General features: G+C 41.8%; 1 protein-coding gene across 2 annotated transcripts; it reads right to left on the bottom strand.

Moving 5' to 3' along the window:
- Nucleotides 1-1127: 1127 nt before the first annotated feature.
- Nucleotides 1128-18780, bottom strand: arhgef18a (rho/rac guanine nucleotide exchange factor (GEF) 18a). Of its 2 annotated transcripts, none has more exons than XM_034703595.1 (21): nucleotides 18653-18780; nucleotides 11193-11264; nucleotides 10799-10935; nucleotides 10352-10458; nucleotides 9181-9321; nucleotides 8692-8942; nucleotides 6867-6992; nucleotides 6672-6789; nucleotides 6298-6549; nucleotides 5952-6028; nucleotides 5591-5772; nucleotides 5329-5384; nucleotides 5046-5225; nucleotides 4680-4826; nucleotides 4337-4449; nucleotides 4187-4249; nucleotides 4044-4091; nucleotides 3447-3932; nucleotides 3039-3360; nucleotides 2588-2692; nucleotides 1128-2000 (listed from the first exon to the last, which is right to left on the bottom strand). In XM_034703595.1, the coding sequence occupies exons 3-21, from the start codon at nucleotides 10864-10866 to the stop codon at nucleotides 1846-1848; spliced, it is 2997 nt and encodes a 998-aa protein (XP_034559486.1). In that variant the 5' UTR covers nucleotides 10867-10935; nucleotides 11193-11264; nucleotides 18653-18780; the 3' UTR covers nucleotides 1128-1845. The 2 variants fall into 2 exon arrangements, with proteins under 2 accessions (XP_034559486.1, XP_034559484.1); XM_034703593.1 differs by having other exon boundaries at nucleotides 18509-18772.
- Nucleotides 18781-19194: the final 414 nt, after the last annotated feature.

The following is a 19194-nucleotide window of genomic DNA, read 5'->3' as shown; positions in this document are numbered from 1 at the left end:
GCAGGCATGCTCATCATACCATAAGTGTCTAAAAATAGCATGGGAGGTTGAGCCTCCAGCTATCAGGCACCTCTCCTTTGGAATCATCTATCCGTCAGGGTCTGGGAGGCAGACACCCTCTCTACCTTTAAAAGTACGCTTAAAACTTCCCTTTTAGATAAATCTTCTAGTTAGAGCTTGCTCAGGCTTGGACCAGCTCTTAGTTATGCTGCTATAGACTTAGACTGCCTGGGGAACTGACTCACTGGGATCCTATCTCTCCCCATCCTCTCCTCTCTCTGCCTATCTCTTACTTAAACCATTCCTGTCCCATTAAAGTTACTATCCATAGATGTTTCTGGAGTCCCTGAGCTCCCTTGTCTCGTAGGTTCCTCTGAGTCGCTGTCATAGATAGCCTGCTGCTGTGGACATGCCAGACTCCAGCTGCTACAACTACCACTATCTGCATCACCATTATCATCTTTCTCTCTCTTCATCTCCCTCTATCTCTATTTCCAACCCCATCTCGGATCTCAGCAGATGTCTGTCTAACATGAGTCTGGTTCTGCTCGAGGTTTCTGCCTGTTAAAGGAAGTTTGTCCTTGCTGCTGTAACTTACTAAATGCTGCAAAGTGCTCTGCTCATGGTGAATTAAGATGAGATCAGACTGAGTCCTGCCTGTAAGATAGGACTGCATCTTACCCTGTCTTGATGTTGGGTCTTTGTTAATAATATAACAGAGTATGGTCTAGACCTGCTCTGTTTCTAAAGAGTCTTCAGATAACATTTGGTGGTGATTTGGTGCTATATAAATAAAGATTGATGATTGATTGGTTGATATTAAGACTCCTATTCATTTGAAAAGTGAAGTAAAGGGTTGTGTGGAGGAGGGGGATCATCCTATAAGTAATCCCACATGGCATTCCTATACAGATATTTTTAAAGATAAGATGAAAATATACTCTGGGTCCATAAATTCACCTTTGTGGCCTGAACAGGTGAAGTATATCTGCTATAATTTAGATATAACACAGTGATATCAAAAGCAAGGACCAGAATCTACTTTGATGTAATTTCTTCTTCTTTAGTGTTTGCTAAATTATCTACAGTTATTTTAGTTTCATTAAATCAATCCATTCATAACATCATTAGTGTCAAGTCAATTCTCTTTTTATTCTGAGACCCATAAGTTTGGATTGAGAGGAATTTTAAATGGAACAAAAGGTGAAGTGGTCAATGTGTCATTACAAGAGAAAGGTATGGAAATAATATTAAAATTAACTTAAAGGCAGTGTCATCTTAATATTTACTATCAACAGCCAAACCATTAGCCATTAATCTCTAACTTAATTACAACACAGTGAGGACCAAAGAACACATTACACAACTGTCGGATTCATTCCAAATAAAACCTCTGTGCTTGGCACCCCACATCTCAACAGATGTAAACTTAAAGAGACAGATAAGAGATAAGACATGAGTGCTAAATGGTTAAAAAACAACCTACTTTCATTTCAAATAAAAATGCTAAAAATAACTTCCCATGAGTCTTTGGCAAAGTATTTTCCTTTTGCAACTTCTACATTCAATCTATTCTCTTTCCAAATGTACAAACAGATCAAACTATTTACATTTTTTGTGCAACCTCTGCGTCAAAAGTCTTTTTTTGTACCAAAGTTCATGTGAGCCTAGACGGCTGGTGTCCAGTGGTTAATCCCCACAGTAGCATCAATTCTCTTCATACAGGACGCAAACCAACGGCATGAAGTCAAGTCCAGAGTCTTCAGTAGCACTGTCAGTCTTTCCATGTGTAAAAGTCTTTATGATGAACCAGTCCTCATCCAAACTCCAGTCTGTAGTAAAGTATTAAAGAAATATCACCTTCTCTTTGCCTGGTGCGAGAATGTCTTTGGGGAAAGGAGGCGGTGCGGGCGGTGCAGCATCGCTGCTGCTCCTCTTGTGCGTGCTGAAGGACTGAGTTGTTTTCATGCTGTGGGCGGATCCTTGCAGGTTAGAGGCACCTAAAGGAAGCAACGGAGAAATAACTGTACAGAGCTACTGTGGGTACTTGAAGAATTACAGCAATGCAAGCTCCTATTTAGTCTTTGAGTGTGAACTGAAAATTATGATTTCATCCAAGTTGGAATTAATTGAAACAAGTGTGTACAGCCAAATACTGGTTGGCCAGTATCATAAACCTGGCCTCTACTCACAGATCATTTTCTTAACCAACACGGCTTTACAGCTGAAATGAAGGATTTATTTCCTTCAATAAACATCTGTGGTTTTACTGACACCTTTACAGAGTTAACAATTATATTTATAGACGAATACTGTTACAAATAAATCTAAAGAGAAACCACTTTTAAAACTAAGTAAATGTCCACTAAAAATGGGTCTTGTAGGACCTGCTTAGCCCTTCAGTATTGTCTCTACTTCTCTATTGATGAGCATCAGATTCAGGTAAAGTCTTTGATTTTCTTTGATATTCTTTATTCAATGCCTTTCCTGAACAGACCACACTTGTCCTAAACAAAGACTGTAAAATATCATCATCTCCTTCCTGAGGGTGGTGAGACTTTCGTTGTACCTGTCTGTATGACTGTACCTGAGTGGTGGGTTTTCTGAGGACTTGCGTTCCTTTTGGATCTCATACTTCCTCCATCCCTTCCGGTCACTCGGATGGGCAGCACCTGGTTCACGTCTATGGAGGCTGGATGTAGGAGGACAGGACTGGGGTCAGTTTTTAGATTATAGTATAGAGGAATTTCATATATGAAGCCGTTGTAAAATTGCTAAATAATGATATCTTAATGGGTTTCACAACTGCAGGCTGATGGGACTTCTCTAATTCGCCTGCTTCGATACTAACAAATGAGTCACTGCTGATGAACAATGTTGGCAGGAGCTAAATTATTCAGACAGATGAGCATTGTTTAGTTCTCTGACATCGCCCTCACATTATAAAACAAGTGTCATATATCTTTATAGAGACAGGATCTAGTCAAAAGTTTCAAACTCAACTTAACCCTTGTACTAAAGAAACTCTGTATCCTGACCTGCACTGTGGACTCGGTGGTGGGAGCTCTTCGTCTTGAAGACTTTCTCCTTTCCCTTGGACAAAGTGGCCAGCTTGGTGGGGATCTGCTGCTGCAGGGCTGCAAGCTTGTGCACCTGGTTGGTGGTGCTCATCAGCTGGATGGGGAGCTCAGGCTTGGCCGGCTGAGGGCTAATGCTCTCTCTGCGCGGTGGAACCTTTGGAGGAATGTCATTTGAGTCTGAGGAGGTGGGGACCTGCAGTTTTTTAGGCGCGCTAAAACTCACTCCTCCTCCATTCAGGATGCTTCCTCTGAACGATTGGTAGCTAGAGAGACTCCAGGACTGGAAGACAAAAGAGACATGATCATTGATTCATACTGCGTTGATTCAAGTTGTTAATAAACATTGAGTCAGATCTTACTCCTCACCTGTGAAGGATCATCATAGTTGGACTGTCCCAGGTTTGGGATGATCTTCTTTATCTTTTCCTGCAGCTGCTCCAGACGCTCTCTCTCCTGGTTCAGACGCTCCTTGTCCTTGTCGACTGATTTGGTGGACTCCCTCAGTCTCTCCAGGTCCTGCTGATAGTCTCCCCTCTGCTTCTCCAGCTCTGCCCTCTCCTTGTTGAGCTCCTCCTCCCACTTTGCGCACTCCTCTGCTCTCTGTTGCAGCTGAGCCTCCAGAGTCTCGATCTGAATCCTCTGCCTCTCCTTATCTTTCTCCCAGCGCTGCAGCTCATCTCGGTGCTGCACCCGCAGCTTCTGCAAGTTGTTAAGTTCCTCCTTCTGCTTTTCTAGGTTTCGCTGCTTCTCTTGCTCCAGCAGCACACTGTTGTAATGACGAGCAGGCTGCTTGGTCTTTGATTGAAACGCATTCTGCAGCTCAATCTGGCTGTCTTGCTGGGAGATTACTGCCTGCATATCGAATCACACAAATGAAGCCATGAGCAATACATGCACACTTAAAGAACTGAGGTGCTTGATGATTAAAAAACAAAAATTTACAAGCAATTCAAACTGTCTTACCTGTAAGCTGTAGAGCCTTTGAGCTAGCAGAATCACTCGGTCACACAGCTGCGTAAAACAAACGTTTCAGTGGTGTTTCTACATGCAAATCAAGATGAATGAAAGATGAAAATAATAAACAAAATGTGTGTAAGAAGGGTTACCTCTGCCTCAGGGAAATGATTGGAAGTTAAACCCCGGATTTGCAAATCTGTCTCGTCATCAGCCTGAACAGAGAAAGCACAACAAATATAAACTCTCTGTATTTAATCACCAGAATGAAACTAAACTTTCGCGAGATGTGTCTCACTCACAGACAGTTCCAGACTCTCATCATATGTTTCCTGCATCTCGAGGTCACCAGTGTTGTTAGTGTTCTCCCCTGGACTGTCCTCACTGTCAGCGGGACTATCAGCTGCAGCTCCATCTGACAAAGAGAAATATAACACATCAAACTCAACAAACAATCAATGAACCACTCACATATTCAGCATGAGTGAACTAATCTAGAACAGTTAGTCAAAGGACTTTTAGGTATGATTGAGGATGATGTGTGGAGGAGCGATGCAGTAAATCCTTTAACCCTCGTCATTCTCTACACACTGACATTGACACAAGCATCTAAAAGGTGTTAACGTCACTACCAGGTTGGCTTACTTGTCACGGGGCTTGCATCAGGGTTATCTACATCCACCCCATCAGTCTCAGTCCTCCTCTGAGGCAGCCCCTCCTGTGTCTCCCTCTCATTCATCAGAAGGTTTGGGTCTCTAATCCTGGAGAAAAGCAGGTTCTGCAGGTTTTCCACTGCAGACAAAAGAAAACAACAAGTTCTTAATCTCCAGTTCAAAGGACATCTCCTAACTCTGACTCATGGCATGGCTGAACTGGAATAAAGAAGAGAGTATATTTCACTTCAAGCAGAAATCATTAACACTAAATACTGCCTCATTATTCCTGCTATCCTGAAAAGAGTGATCCATAAAGCTGCAGTTCACTTTTGAGAAAATCACCCTCAGCTCTCACCTTCAGCTATGGCTCCTTTGAGAAGTGTCTCCCCCTGCTGGAGGTCAGAAGCATCTCCTCGCAGCAGCAGACCCTTGTGGGGGGTTTCCTGCTCGGTCAGAGTCTCGTATAGAGCAGCAAAGATCTGCTGCTTCTCCGTCAGACTCTGTCTTATCTGGTCGTCTCTCATCTTTAGTATATCTGAAACAGCAACGGCAGAGGTTAAGCAACACGTCTCACTAGAAAGGATATGAGGAGAGAATTTACAGTGGTTGAGTTAGAGGAAGATAGTCTCAGCTCTCACCCTGAAATTGCTGCAGTCTGGCTGTCAGCTCCCGAAACAGCTCCTCTTCTGGGTACCTGGATCACACAGACATCTAAATCAGCATTGTCTGTCACAGTTTCACAGTGTTCACATTTTCCTTCTGATCTGTCAGTCCAAAGCTTTACTCTGTTTGAAGATTTAGTCCTTTGCATGGCATCTTAACACATCAATGACAATTTGTTTGTATATTCACGACCCTAACACTGCAACCTTTCTCGCTTTCCTGAAGTCTGCAGCTTACCGGTTCACAGCTTCCCGTATCATCGTTGTCCATGTGATGCACTCCTCTCTGGAGCTTGTGTGAATCTCGTACATCTCCGGCATGCTGGTGGTACACGCACAGATAAGGTACATGGCTTTGTCCTCATGAGCCACCTCCCTGACTATCAGCCTTTGAAGGGAGATCACTGCAGGTTTGTTTTCCTGCATTAAAATACAGCAGGTGTTACTATCAGTAAGAAAATGACCATGATTGGTCCTTTAATATGGTATGAAATTACATGATGAAAATAAAGAGACTGATACTTTCTCAGAGACAACTATGGAAAAACTGGACTTATCAGTCTTTGCAAAAGTCTCATTAGTGCTCGGGCAGAACTCACCACAGCAGCAAACACAAGCTTCTGATCTTTCTCCTGCAGGAGGAGGAGAACGTCTGACAGCAGCACAGCTTGGATCTCTGCAGGGACACAGATTGAAACCAAAACAAAATGAGTGTGTGATGTATGACTCAAGTTACCATAAAAGAAGGACCTTGCACTATGGGACAGTTGATCTTTGCCACTGCAGTAACAACATAAAGATAGGCTACTGCAAGAAAAAGCACAAGGTTGTGACGTTGCAAACTACTCAGACCTTGAGTGTGTCCCAGTTCAGCAGGTGTTTAAAACATGCAGCATAAGGCTTCCCATTATAGGTGAGCAATATGTCAATAAAGCAGTCACAAACCTTTCTGTTTACCAGGCGTCTTCCACGTTACTGTGCCTTCGTGCAGCAGCGTTCTCTCTCCTTGGATCAGATCCTCCCTGCGGAACAGCTGACCGTCCTTCAGCCGGCCCTGAGATTTGGGCTCCAGACGAAGGCTGATCTCTCTCAGGCGAGAAGCTTTCTCATATTCACAGACTTGATCATTCACCTGTAAGAGGGTTTCTTTGATCAGAGCCAAACCCTTAACCAGAGACTGGTGCTCTTCTGTGTCATCTGTAGAAAGCACATGGCAGAAAGTGATAAGCCTGAGCTTACACAAGTTTAAGTCACCCAGGTCTGCATTCATGTTACCAAAACAGTTCAGCTTGACATGGAGATTAGAGGTAAGATTTTACCTTCAGTGTTCTGGATGATTCTCTCCACCAGGAGGGGATATTTTGTGATGCGCTGAGTTACCAACAGGAAACACTCAGGGATTCCCAACCTTCTCACCAGAGGCAGCTGACCAATTTTCTGAGCAAAAAAAAAAGAAAAGCTTAACTTTATTAGAACATGCACCAGTTAATTCAGTTTCCTCTCTGTGTTCTTACCCTTATCAGGATCTGTAGCTTCTTGTTGTTCTGTAGCTGGTCTTTGTAGAAGCTGATGGCTTCACTGCTATGACTGCAGAACACGCTGTAACACTCCATCATTCCTTCTCCTATTACACCTGAAAACTAACAGGAGAAGAAATACAAATGACATTAATACCAACAACAGGACACAAATTTGAAGCCAAGACATTGCATTGAGGTTACTTTAAATGTGTATATCAAAAAATATCACAGGGTGTTCATCTCTGTATCCCTCTTTCCATCCCCAAAGTCTTAGCAGATGTCCATCTAACACGAGTCTGGTTCTGCTCGAGGTTTCTGCCTTTTAAAGGAAGTTTGTCCTTGCCACTGTAACTTGCTAAATGCTGCAAAGTGCTCTGCTCATGGTGGATTAAGATGAGATCAGACTGAGTCCTGTCTGACACACTGGGATCCTATCTTTCCCCTCTCTCTCTACCTGTCTCTTTAAAGTTATTAACCATAGACCTTTCTGGAGGCCCTGAGCTCCCTTGTCTCGTAGGGTCCTCTGAGTCGCTGCCGTAGACAGCCTGCTGCTGTGGACTTGCCAGACTCTAGCTGCAACTACTATTAATATCTGTCTCACCACTATCATCTCTCTCTCTCTCCCTCTATCCCTCTATCCCTCTTTCCAACCCCAACTTGGTCTCAGCAGATGTCTGTGTAACATGAGTCTGGTCCTGTTGGAGGTTTCTGCCTGTTAAAGGAAGTTTGTCCTTGCCACTGTAACTTGCTAAATGTTGCAAAGTGCTCTGCTCATGGTAGATTCATCTCCCTCTAACCCTCTTTCCAACCCTAACTCAGTCAGGGCAGATGTCTGTCTATATGGAATGTTTAATGGAAACAAATGAGATGGAATATACCAGATCAGAATTGATCCTCACTGCAAATTACTGCATTGAATGAAAGCTGTGTAACAAACACAAACCTAAACTGTGAGAAAGGTATTGTGGCTAAAAACAGTTGAATTGAAAAGGGAAATATGACACATTGCAGCTTTATAGGAGAGGTTGTGATGTGAAGCAGAACATGAGTCTATTGTGATTGGCTGAAGTGAATTAGATCATTAAAAAGCCCTAACATCTTCTTTAGATCTGCTCACTAACATTATTTTGTTACATTTACCAGTTTTACTTTAATGACAGACCAAACCTTGCAGGCTTCTTTGGATTCACAACAACATCCCCTGAATTTTTAGTAATAATCAAAGTCATCTGACAGTAAATGAGGCCAAAAATGTGACCAACGGAATCCTCAGTTTGCTTGCAGGACCTCAAAGGGTATCTTTATAAACCTGGTTCATCCGTGCTTCAATCAGATATCACGTTATTGTCATTTTACCCCACTCAAAAATGTATCGACCACAGACAACAAGACAGAACTCTGTGACCTTGAGAAACAAACACACCCATCTGCAGTCCCTCACAGCTCATTTCAGACATACCAGCCATTCCTACGTACACCTGAAGACTCAGTCTTCAGAGAGAGTGACAGAGGTGAAGAGAGGTGGGTGACTACACAATATGAAGAGCTAGGTGCAGCTGAGCAGAGAAAGCAGGGGTGCACAATGGGCACAATGGTTTAATCCTACATTAATCACAGGTAATTGGTGAAGCAAAGACGTTGTTGTGATTGTGTCTGTCACATTATTCACATTGTCAATGCTGCATCTTGGGAAACAACAACAACAACTTGCAAACAACCAAGATGCACATGAAACAACTTGTGGTTTTAGACCAGAGAGCCTGGGAGAACCTCTCTCTGATAACTAAGATAGTTTGGAATAATTGTCTGTTCATCCTACCTGTGAAACAAGAATATCCCCCAGCTGTGTGATCTGGTAGTTGTTTGGACTGTCTTCCTCCTGGCTCTGACTCTGGTGCATTTTAAGGTGGTTGAGGAAACGCTGATGGTGGAAGAGCAGAGCTTCCACCCCTAAGAAGAGCCGCTCCAGCCTAGACTCCTCTATCAGCGCAGACTGCCTCAACTCGTGCATGTAGACATGGAGGAGGATCTTTAAGGTGCGTACATGGTGCATCTCCGTCTGGATCAACTCTGTATTTAAAAACAGGGATACATAAATGCAGGTGAACAAGCTTAAGGGGACATGGAGCTCTGAATTGGACCTGAGATGTGTATTACGGGTATCGTTCATTGTTAGATCTTCTTCAACAAGTAACTGACACAATAAAGTTCTGCCTGTATGCACACAACTAACAGGATGATATACAGTTACTGAATGACTTTTTATCTTTGTGTATTTGAAGTTACAGCGTCAGTTGTTTCAGCCCACCATAGATGACATCCTGTCGTTTGATGGCCTCTTTGCTCAGGTTCTTCTGATAGTTCTGGTCCACTCCCAGGCTCCATGACTCTACCTCCAGGTTCTGGGCATCGGACTCGAGGTCGGCTCGCAGCAGAGCATAATGGGAATCTGGATGACAAATGGAAATAAAGCTACTTTGTGGTCATGCAAGTATGAATCACAGTGGGATCTTATCAGTCTCATGGGAGACATTTTTGACTGTGTTTTCTTTTTGAGGCTTGGTTTTAGTTTTCTCAAACTTTTTTTATGACTATCAAAACAAAAAGGTTTTTTTTTTTTGGGAAAAAAAATAAATGTACGGCATCATCACAAAAATAATACTTTCTATTAAGCACAGTTTCCGTTCTTGACATAACTGCTTAGTGTTACAAAATGTAGTTTATCTTAAATTAAACATTTAACCTCTGATTGAACCTGCTTTTACTGACTTTGTTTTAACATTCATTTTGAATTCCTTTCTTTTTTTTAATTGATCATCATTCTTGTGAGGTAATATCTTTTATTTGCTTATCTTGTGTTTTAATGTTTTTTTATATGCTTGTTGCATTGTAAATGAGGGCATTGCTTTCAATGATTTGCAAGTCTAAATAAAGACAATTATTATATAAATCCTTGTTTATGCATTTGTGAAGGTCTGTAACAATGCCCTTGTGTTGGCCTTTCGAGCCTAATGACAAATCCAGGGGTTGATTTTCCAGATCTGTGACCCCTCATAGCTTCAAGCAGCTGTAAGTAAAAGAAGAATTAAGTTACTGGTAGGTTCACGGAGGCCTTGGTGCCCTATATTATCTAGGTGCTTATGTACACCTCTATCCTCTCGTTGTTAGAAAATCATTGGTTTACCATTAAAAGAGAAAAATTACAGAAAATTTTAGAATTTAAAGGGAATTCTTTGTCAGTTTTGGATTTTATGCCATCAGTAAAATATATGAAATAATTGGTCTATAATATACGTTCTCATTGTTTTATGGGGTATATATTGTAGAGTACATCAAATCAGTTAAACTATGAGGATGTACATGGTCCCTATCTAAATACCACACATAAAAAAAAATCTCAAAAAATGCAAAGGGCAAGAGCGAACTTCACGACCCTGTCCATACAAACTCAGCATATCGATTTCAAGTGACCAGCTGACCTTCTAGGTTGATGGGCTCAGCCAAGGAGGGAGCCAGAGACGCCGAGTCCTCAGTGGAGAGCTTCAAACGCAGGGCATCGACCTCATCCATCTGCACTGCACCGGATCTAGTTGGTATGTGATGAGATAAAGCTCAGAAGGTAAAAGTGATGTCAGCGCACAAACACGCACACACACATAGACACAAAAGGCCTACAGTGGCATCAGAGCTTCTATCAGACCTGAATCTATCTATCTAATGCCAAGTATAACACACTGCACTGATGTCACAGGTGAAACCTACAAAAGACATCACATGAGTCAGACTTTTTTTAATGAACGCCTCAATCAGATGATCAGCAAACACAGAACAATATGTAACACAGTAAGTGTGAGAACTTCTATCTCTTGACAATTATGAGGAAATTATGGGCTCTGATGGTTGTGCCATGTTCTTAAAATACCAACCTGGGACTTGTGTCGCTGTAAGAGGAGGAACCAGGTTGAGCACTGAGGTTTGTAGGTGTGACAGTCATGCCTGGACTGAGGAGGCATGCAGAGGGGCCATATGAAGCCAGGGGAGGAACACTCTCCCCACCTCACCGCTGTGGGAGAGAAAGAGGCAGAAATAGAAAAAAACATGGTGAGACACAGGGGCAGAGATACAACTTGTGAGACTAAAATGACTTCTGATGGATAAATCATAAACCCTAACTACTTTCTGTTATTTCTCTTTCATTTTAATTAGCATGAGAAACAGATACTTGATGCACAGGTTATCATGCAGCTCTACTTTGAAAGTGAATAAGGATTTCAAGGATTAATAGCTTACTTCTTCAACAGGAATTGAAAATAAACACACCTTTATGATTTGTGTCAGAAAGCCCTTTGCTCTACTTTGCTGACTCACATGCCTTCAAACAGACTGGTTTACCTACAGGAGGAAAAAAAAACATATAAACAACAGACTGTTGCAATGGAAATCTAACCGTGAGCTCAAGGAACTGGTTAGACAAAGTGTGAAAGCTTGAAGAGGAACCCGCTCTCAGGCAAAGACACAACAAAAAGGACTGCTGTAAGGAACATGATTTATTACAGATTAACAGAGGATGTTTGTGAATACACTGATTTCCATTTCCTATTCATCTTATAAGACACATGCAAGATGAATGTTGTGTAACTATGCCTTTATCTGTCTCCACTTGATACACCTCTTGGCAGAATGCAGGTGTTTGAGACCACCTTCTTCTTATACTTCTGCTTAATGTTTGCTCTGTTATGCCTTCAACTGTTTCCTTGCACTAAAGGTGAAGAGAAGCTGGTTGAACAAGAGAATAAAAAAGGAAGGAGGAAAATGCAGATGATACTCCGTCACATTCTGACTGAATCCCAACAAAAAGCAGAGAGTGTCTCGGTTTAAGAGCTGTAACCCTCATTGGCTGCAGTGTGTGTACGCGAGCAGAGAGCCTTAAGGGCCAATGAGACTGATCCACTGTTGTGTACATGGGAAGCAAAGCTTGTGACTGTATTATACTGATCAAATACACTTAGACAATGGCTTGAATAAAATATGTAAACACAAGGCAGGAAAAACAGTCACAACAGCTAAAAACAGCTGCTTTTCCCCTCCGGCAAACTGCACTCTATTTCTATCAAAGTTTATTTATCCAACAGAGAGAGTTTTAGAGGTAGCAGGTGTTCTCAGGCAGACACACCTTAAACATAAACATCAGTGTTTGACTAAAGTAGTTATGACACAAACTCATACAGGGGCCCTCCTGTGAGACTCTGGATCATCTGTTTGACACACACCACAAGACAGGAGTGTGTTTGTAGCAAACTGCTTAGGTGGGATTTTGGCACCACAGTCAGAACGACTTAAACTCAGATTAAAACCAGACTGTATAAAATATGGATGTAGAATCCGTGACGTCACCCATCTGTTTCTGAAGCACTGTTTTGAGCCAATTGTCGGCGGAAGCCATATTACTGCTGTCAAGCTAGTGTGAGGTAAAGAGGTGGGCTTTGATCCTCCTAGCCAACAGCTACAGTGTTCCCGTCAATCAAGTCAGCTGTTCCTCTCATCATAAGACTCGTAATCTCAATATCTTTAAAATTGCAGCATTAGAAAAAAATTCACCCCCGCAAAGTGTGTGCCGATCAAGAAATGAGCTATCCAGAATACATTTGTCTTTTGTACCAGGCTTTAAACATGTTTATTTCTGCTGTAAAGATCTGCTTTTTTGAATTGGTGTGTATGTGGTTTCTGGTATTTCCAGAGCCAGCCTCAAGCGGATCCTCGATGAACTGCAGTTTTTAACACTTCCGCATTGGACTCATATTTTTAGACCAGAGGTTGCCCCTTGGTTAAAACAATGCTAGCACCATGCTTTCAAAGGTGGGCTCCAATCATTTTTATTTTAATCCCATGAAACGGTTGATGAGAGAAAGACATCAGTTTCAATCAGATATAGAAATGTGATTTAATATATGTCCTCAGTAAGTACCCTGCAGGCTTTTAGACTAGGGTAACATAAAACTAATCTGGATTTAGGATCATGATGACGTAGGATGTAACAGTCTGAGCAGTAACCTAAGAGATTTTGATCTGTCTTTTTGTTCAACCTCAAAAACACAAACACTGCATCAAAATTTATATTCAAATATTCATTCATTTACCCCCTGGAGATAAACTTTTAAAAAGACAACTAGTATATATATTATAATCAACAGAGAATTTGTAACCGTCGTTAATCACTTAAGTCAAGCTAAGGAGAATCAACAACATTCTAACAGTGTGACAGCAGTCAGGAACAGTGTTGCTCTAAGCTGATGTCAGGATGCTGGCTCGCTCACAATGGCAATGCTAATAACCAGTTAGTGCCAACAAGGTGTAATGGTTTCTGTGTTTACCACCATGCTGACATTTGCTAATTAGCACTAAACACAAAGAACAACTAAAGGGTGAAACGTTAAAGGTGACATATCACACTTTTTTCATCAATATATTGGTCTAAGAGGTCCCCAAAACATGTCTTTAAAGTTTATGCTCAAAAAAACACTTTGAAATCAGATTTTGGCCTGCCTGAAAATCCCTCTTCTTCAGTCCTCATCAGAACACTCTGTTTTCCCTCTGACCACGCCCCCTCCGGAAGTGGATGTGCCTCGGCTCTCCAGCACGTTGATCTAATGTTTACATCTTGGCTGAATATACACGGCTGCTCAGAGATTGCGTTACTTCAACCCTCTGAATCTGATCCAGAATCTGATCCTGACGGAGAGGCGCCTGTAGCAGGACCTTTCTGAAGGATTGGTCACAGATTTAGTGTTTCTTGTTGTTTTATATGTCAGTATGTCGACGTGTGTCTTGGTACACAGCTACGAACATGTAGCTATGTGGCTATGCTAACTAGCGCTAGCACTTATCCATGATAAATAAAAATCATCCACTAGATCTTCAAATCTGCAGACGTGGGGAGTAAAACCGACCTCTGCCAGAAAGGCAGCAGGACCTTTTATGAAGGATTGGTCACAGATTTAGTGTTTCTTGTTGTTTTATTTGTCAGTATGTCGACGTGTGTCTTGGTACACAGCTACAGCTACAGCCATGAACATGTAGCTATGTGGCTATGCTAATTAGTGCTAGGACTTATCCATGACAAATAAAAATCATCCACTAGATCTTCAAATCTGCAGACGGGGGGAGTAAAACCGACCTCTGCCAGAAAGGCAGCGGGACCTTTTCTGAAGGATTGGTCACAGATTCTGTGTTTGTTGTTTTATTTGTCAGTATGTAGATGTGTGTCTTGCTACACAGCTACAGCTACGACATGTAGCTATGTAGCTATGCTAACTAGCGCTAGCACTTATCTATGATAAATAAAAATCATCCACTAGATCTTCAAATCTGCAGACGTGGGGAGTAAAACCGACCTTTGTGTTTATTAAGACAGCCTACAACTAGCATGCCTCCCTCCTAAGCTCCTTGTTAGCACACATTTGTGCAGGTAATGAAAAACGGGGGAGGGATTCAGTATTATTTTATACAGTCTATGGGCTGAACAAGCTCCGAGCTCTGACTCCGTGACAGACCAGATATTGTTGTTACGTAACAAAAACACGGAAGTCTGAAACGGCTCGTTTCACACACATTTACAGAAAGGTGTAGAAATCAAAACAGGGGCAGAATGGATTTTTTTCATTCTCGGGGGGTTTGTAGACATGCCAGGGACACATATTTCAGGTAAAGAACCATTAAAAAGTCAATTTTGCATGATATGTCACCTTTAAGAGATTACCAACTTATTATCCCAAATATTTGTAGGATATGTTATGATGATCTATTTCTCTTTCTCTTTGTTTCTCTTGAAACTACAAGTGTTAGCTAGTGGTCAACTGATATCAGTTTGTCAATGCCGATAATCAGAGAGCAGGTCGGCTGATATACAGTTGTGCTCATAAGTTTACATACCCTGGCAGAATTAGTATTTTTTTTGGCCATTTTTCTGAGAATATGAATGATAAGAGAAAAACTTTTTTTCACTCATGGTTAGTGGTTGGGTGAAGCCATTTATTGTCAAACAACTGTGTTTACTCATAATGACAACAGAAACTACCCAAGAAATCATAAATTCTGCCAGGGTATGTAAACTTATGAGCACAACTTTATAATGCCGATATCACATTTTTGTTGTTGTTGTTTTTATCCAATTGATAAAAAACAACAGTGTAATAATTATAGCATTAATAATGACTGGTATTTGAAGAGGCTGTCTGCAGTGTCTGCAGACTTAATATTTTGCCTCGTGAGCACAGGTAGCAGCCAATGCCAATTATTTCAAATTAAAATTAGTCATCCCAATTAATCAGTCTGTCTCTAATGTGAGCCTCATCTTGCAAGATGATGAGTCGTGGGGTCATCAGGTCAGGGGGGATCATTTAATCTTTATTTACATAGTGCTAAATCACAACATATGTTATCTCAAGACCCTTTTACAAACAGAGCAGGTCAAGACCGTACTCTATGTTATATTATTAACAAAGACCCAACATCAAGACAGGATAAGATCCAGTGCCATCTTACAGAAGGACTCAGTCTGATATCATCTTAATCCACCATGAGCAGAGCACTTTGCAGCATTTAGCAAGTTACAGTGGCAAGGACAAACTTCCTTTAACAGGAAGAAACCTTGAGCAGGACCAGACTCATGTTAGACAGACATCTGCTGAGACCGAGTTGGGGTTGGACAAAGGGAGATGAAGAGAGAAATGATAGTGGTGAAGGGTCCATCCTCTGGGTAACTAAATCTTTTAGGCACCATAGATAACTGCAGAAAACAGACATTTAATGGTGGAGACATATCAGACTGATCAACGAGGTGGAGTGACAGGTGATCTAAAGATTGACACAGCAACTGACAAGGTCACCTGCATAGATATGCCACACACTATCTGGGACAACCCTCACAGAAAGTGAATCAGCTGATTTTATGGACTAAATGAATGAAGAGGTCTTAAAAAAAGAAGGTGGATGAAGTTCTGGTCTACTCCAAAATATCCAAACTATTTAGATGTTTTTGCTTGAGGTGCCACTAAACCAAATCATGGAGGACAATGTCTTTGTTGCAGATCATGATTTATCCCTTTGCTCCTCTTTTTTACAGTTTAAGTGAATTAAAAATAATAGTAACTCTATGCTTTTGCCTTAACTGATCTCATAAAAACATTTTCTGTAACTACTCAAGTTTACAGAGAACAAAAAAGGCAATCCAGCACCACTTCCCTAAACACTTCTCCCAGGCACATGTATCATTTTACTTCCTTTAAAGACTTGTTTCTGAGCCTCATGGTATGTTAGTAGACATCATATGGGGTTGTTTGGTTTGGCCCCTTGTTGTGAGTGACAGCCACACCTCAGATGACTCATGAACACTGGGCGGACATGGAGGAGAGAAGCATGAAATACAGGTCATTCTCCGCAAGAGACAAAACAAGACCAGCGAGTCTGGCGAGTATGCTGCAGAGGATAGAGAGAGGAGGAAAAGGTGCTAAATGCTGTGTTTGTGGAAAGCAATGTCACTTAGGAAGACATGGGCCCTAATCATTTCAACACTACAGCAACACTATTAAAAACAAGTGAGAGTCGCTGATGCCCTGTCATGACGAGATGAGTGAAACCAGGCCATCGACGACTGTTAACAGGCGTGAAACTAAACCCATTAGCCCAAGGTTTAGCTGTATAAGCTGACTGATACAAAAGAAACCAGTGATCCGTGATGCTCTTGTTTCTAATAAACCCTGCAGGCTGTATTTGTTTCACATCATCACACAGGTATAACTTGTCAAAAACAGGAACAACACATAACTGAGATCACTTACTCCAAACAGAAACAGGGCCTGCATGCTCTGTCCAGCAGCACCAAGCAGCCTTGACAAACAGTTTACTCATTAACTTTTAGATCCTGGCTGTTTTATCTTTACTGTAGTCTGTTGTAAATGCATACCAATGAATTTTTGTCTGTCTCAAAAGGGGAATCCGATAACTCTATAACCACTGGTTAGCTGGTAGCCCTAGGTTCATTACATTCGGTATAGTATAGACATTATTATGTCATTATTTAGGTTCCTCTTGGATTTCATTTACACAGTTCTAGCACATATTCTTTAGGATGCAGAGGAATAATATTAGTCGGGGGGCCAAAACAGAATTAGGGAAATATTCAGTAGGGGGGAGGGAGAGCACACAACCTAGATCGGTGGGGATGAGGAATAGCCTAGACTGGCATCTCATCTTGGCTCTGCCTCCCCTGTCTTCTGATATCTAGCTGCAGACTCTTCTTATTGTGTGTTGGATGTGGGGGCTGCTAGGGACCAGGTGCTAGAGTAGGTAGTATTGGTGTTGTCACTGCCTGGAGCTTGCAGGTACGGAGCGTGGGTCCATTGAACGTGGCGATGCTGTATGGGTTGGGTTATTAAAATGGTGTGTTCTGCTAGTGGCTATGATGAACAGTGGGTTAGGGTTAGGGATGAGCCCACTTTATAACCCCTGTGATATGCTGGCTCTCTCTTCCCATTTGTCCTTTCTATCTCAGACTTTTGGGGGGGCATCAGGAGCCATGTGGTAGGCTACTAACTTGATCAGTAAAGGGCATAGTGGGGTGGGTTTCTTCACTGAAGCGCTCATCCTTTCTTTCAGCACAAGTACCTTGTTTATGTCATATTCAAAAGAACCGTGTGAATTGCAGAACCTTAAAACAATACATCTACATGGTAGACTTGATGTTCACTAAAATGGATTATGGTATTAAAAAAAGGTTGGTGCGTGGAAAATGTGGAAACTGACCCTTAAAGTCTTCATGTCTCAGATCTTTACCTTCACCAGCTCTGTCATGTCTCCTACCTAAGAGTGGTCACTGAAAGTTCACACAGTGGTGTCTTTGATTACTTTTCAAATGTCATCATAATTAGTTTCAATAAGCCTTTATGTAACTTCAATATAAATGGATCACTTACACTTTGCTGTGACTGATATGTCAGCTGTACTCAATGACAATCAACTATACAACACACTGACTCTTGTTTTAGCACTTCCACTAGCACTTCCACAACTATCACTTTTTTTCTGTCAGTCTTTATATTTTGTATCATTAGAGGATAATAAAGATACACTTGGCAAGACTACAATGCAACCAATTTCTCGTGTTATCCAGCGGAAGAGGAATGAGAGGAATGCCAAGTTGCTACTTTGTAAGTCAAGGTTCTAGTTATTGACCCAGATGCGTAATGAAACCATTCTCAGATCAGATAAAACATCAAATGCATGTGCTATTAGAGTTTCAGTGAGTAAAACAAACAGGTGTAAGGTCAAAAGTCAAGCAAGGAGTGGCTGTAAGGGTTTCAGAAACACATGCAGGCCAGCGTTCACTGCTTGTTGACATATAGAGAAGTTTGCTACCAAGCTAATACTGAACAAACTGACTGAAGCATCGCATAACCACATTAAACAGAGTCACAGTAACATTGCCTCTCCTGTTAAGAGATATAACACGCAAAACAATCATTTCTGTGGCACCTCTTTGGCGATAAAAAGCAAGACGTGACTGAAATAACTGAGATACAATTCGAACGTAACCCACGTACGTCCGCTCAACTAAACACAGTAACATTAATTGATCTTACCTGTGCTCGATTCAAACAGCAGCAGACAAAAAACAACTTTGCGTTTACATCCCAGCGCGGACAAGACAGGGAACGGAGTTGACAACAAGTTCTAACATAAGGAGGAGAAAGTGAGGATGCCTCAGGAGGAGCAAGTGCACGAACCAGAAAAACATGGAGCTGTGCTGGAGGGATGTGTGTTTAACTTCAGGTCCCAGCCTTCTCTGGATCAGCGCCTCCTTCAGGTCCCAGCCTTCTCTGGACGAGCGCCTCCTTCAGGTCCCAGCCTTCTCTGGACGAGCGCCTCCTTCAGGTCCCAGCTTTCTCTGCACGAGCGCCTCCTTCAGGTCCCAGCTTTCTCTGGACGAGCGCCTCCTTCAGGTCCCAGCCTCCCCTTGACGAGCGCCTCCTTCAGCAGGGTTCCCACTCTTTTCCAGAGATCATTTTCCAGGACGTTTTCAGTGATGATCAAGCTGGTTTGACAGTCTAAATTGAGTTCCTAATTTAGTTCCTAAATAGTCTAATATGTTCCTCTCAGTGGAAGTCTACATTGAAAGACGTGCAGTCTATGGCTATCCATGAAATCATCTCTTACATGCTTATAAAGTATGGCAAATTAATTATAGAACAATGCAACCACAGATGTACAGCACTTTATTAGTGCAACCAAGTAACAATGATGGCCAACTCTCATCTCAGCTTTCTCT

Source organism: Notolabrus celidotus, chromosome 15 (genome assembly GCF_009762535.1).
Source record: "Notolabrus celidotus isolate fNotCel1 chromosome 15, fNotCel1.pri, whole genome shotgun sequence".
Classification (NCBI taxonomy): Eukaryota; Metazoa; Chordata; class Actinopteri; order Labriformes; family Labridae; genus Notolabrus; species Notolabrus celidotus.
The sequence above is the reverse complement of the archived record's forward strand: the minus strand, read 5'-3'. Positions and strand labels throughout refer to the sequence as shown.

What these genes read in the sequence shown, in the direction of transcription:
- arhgef18a (XM_034703595.1), bottom strand. Translation starts at nt 10,866, where the DNA reads ATGACTGTCACACCTACAAACCTCAGTGCTCAACCTGGTTCCTCCTCT. An exon ending in AATCATCCAGAACACTGAAG is followed by an intron (nt 6,550 to 6,671) that starts GTAAAATCTTAC and finishes TGCTTTCTACAG; the next exon opens with ATGACACAGAAGAGCACCAG. An exon ending in ATCATTTCCCTGAGGCAGAG is followed by an intron (nt 4,092 to 4,186) that starts GTAACCCTTCTT and finishes TGTTTTACGCAG; the next exon opens with CTGTGTGACCGAGTGATTCT.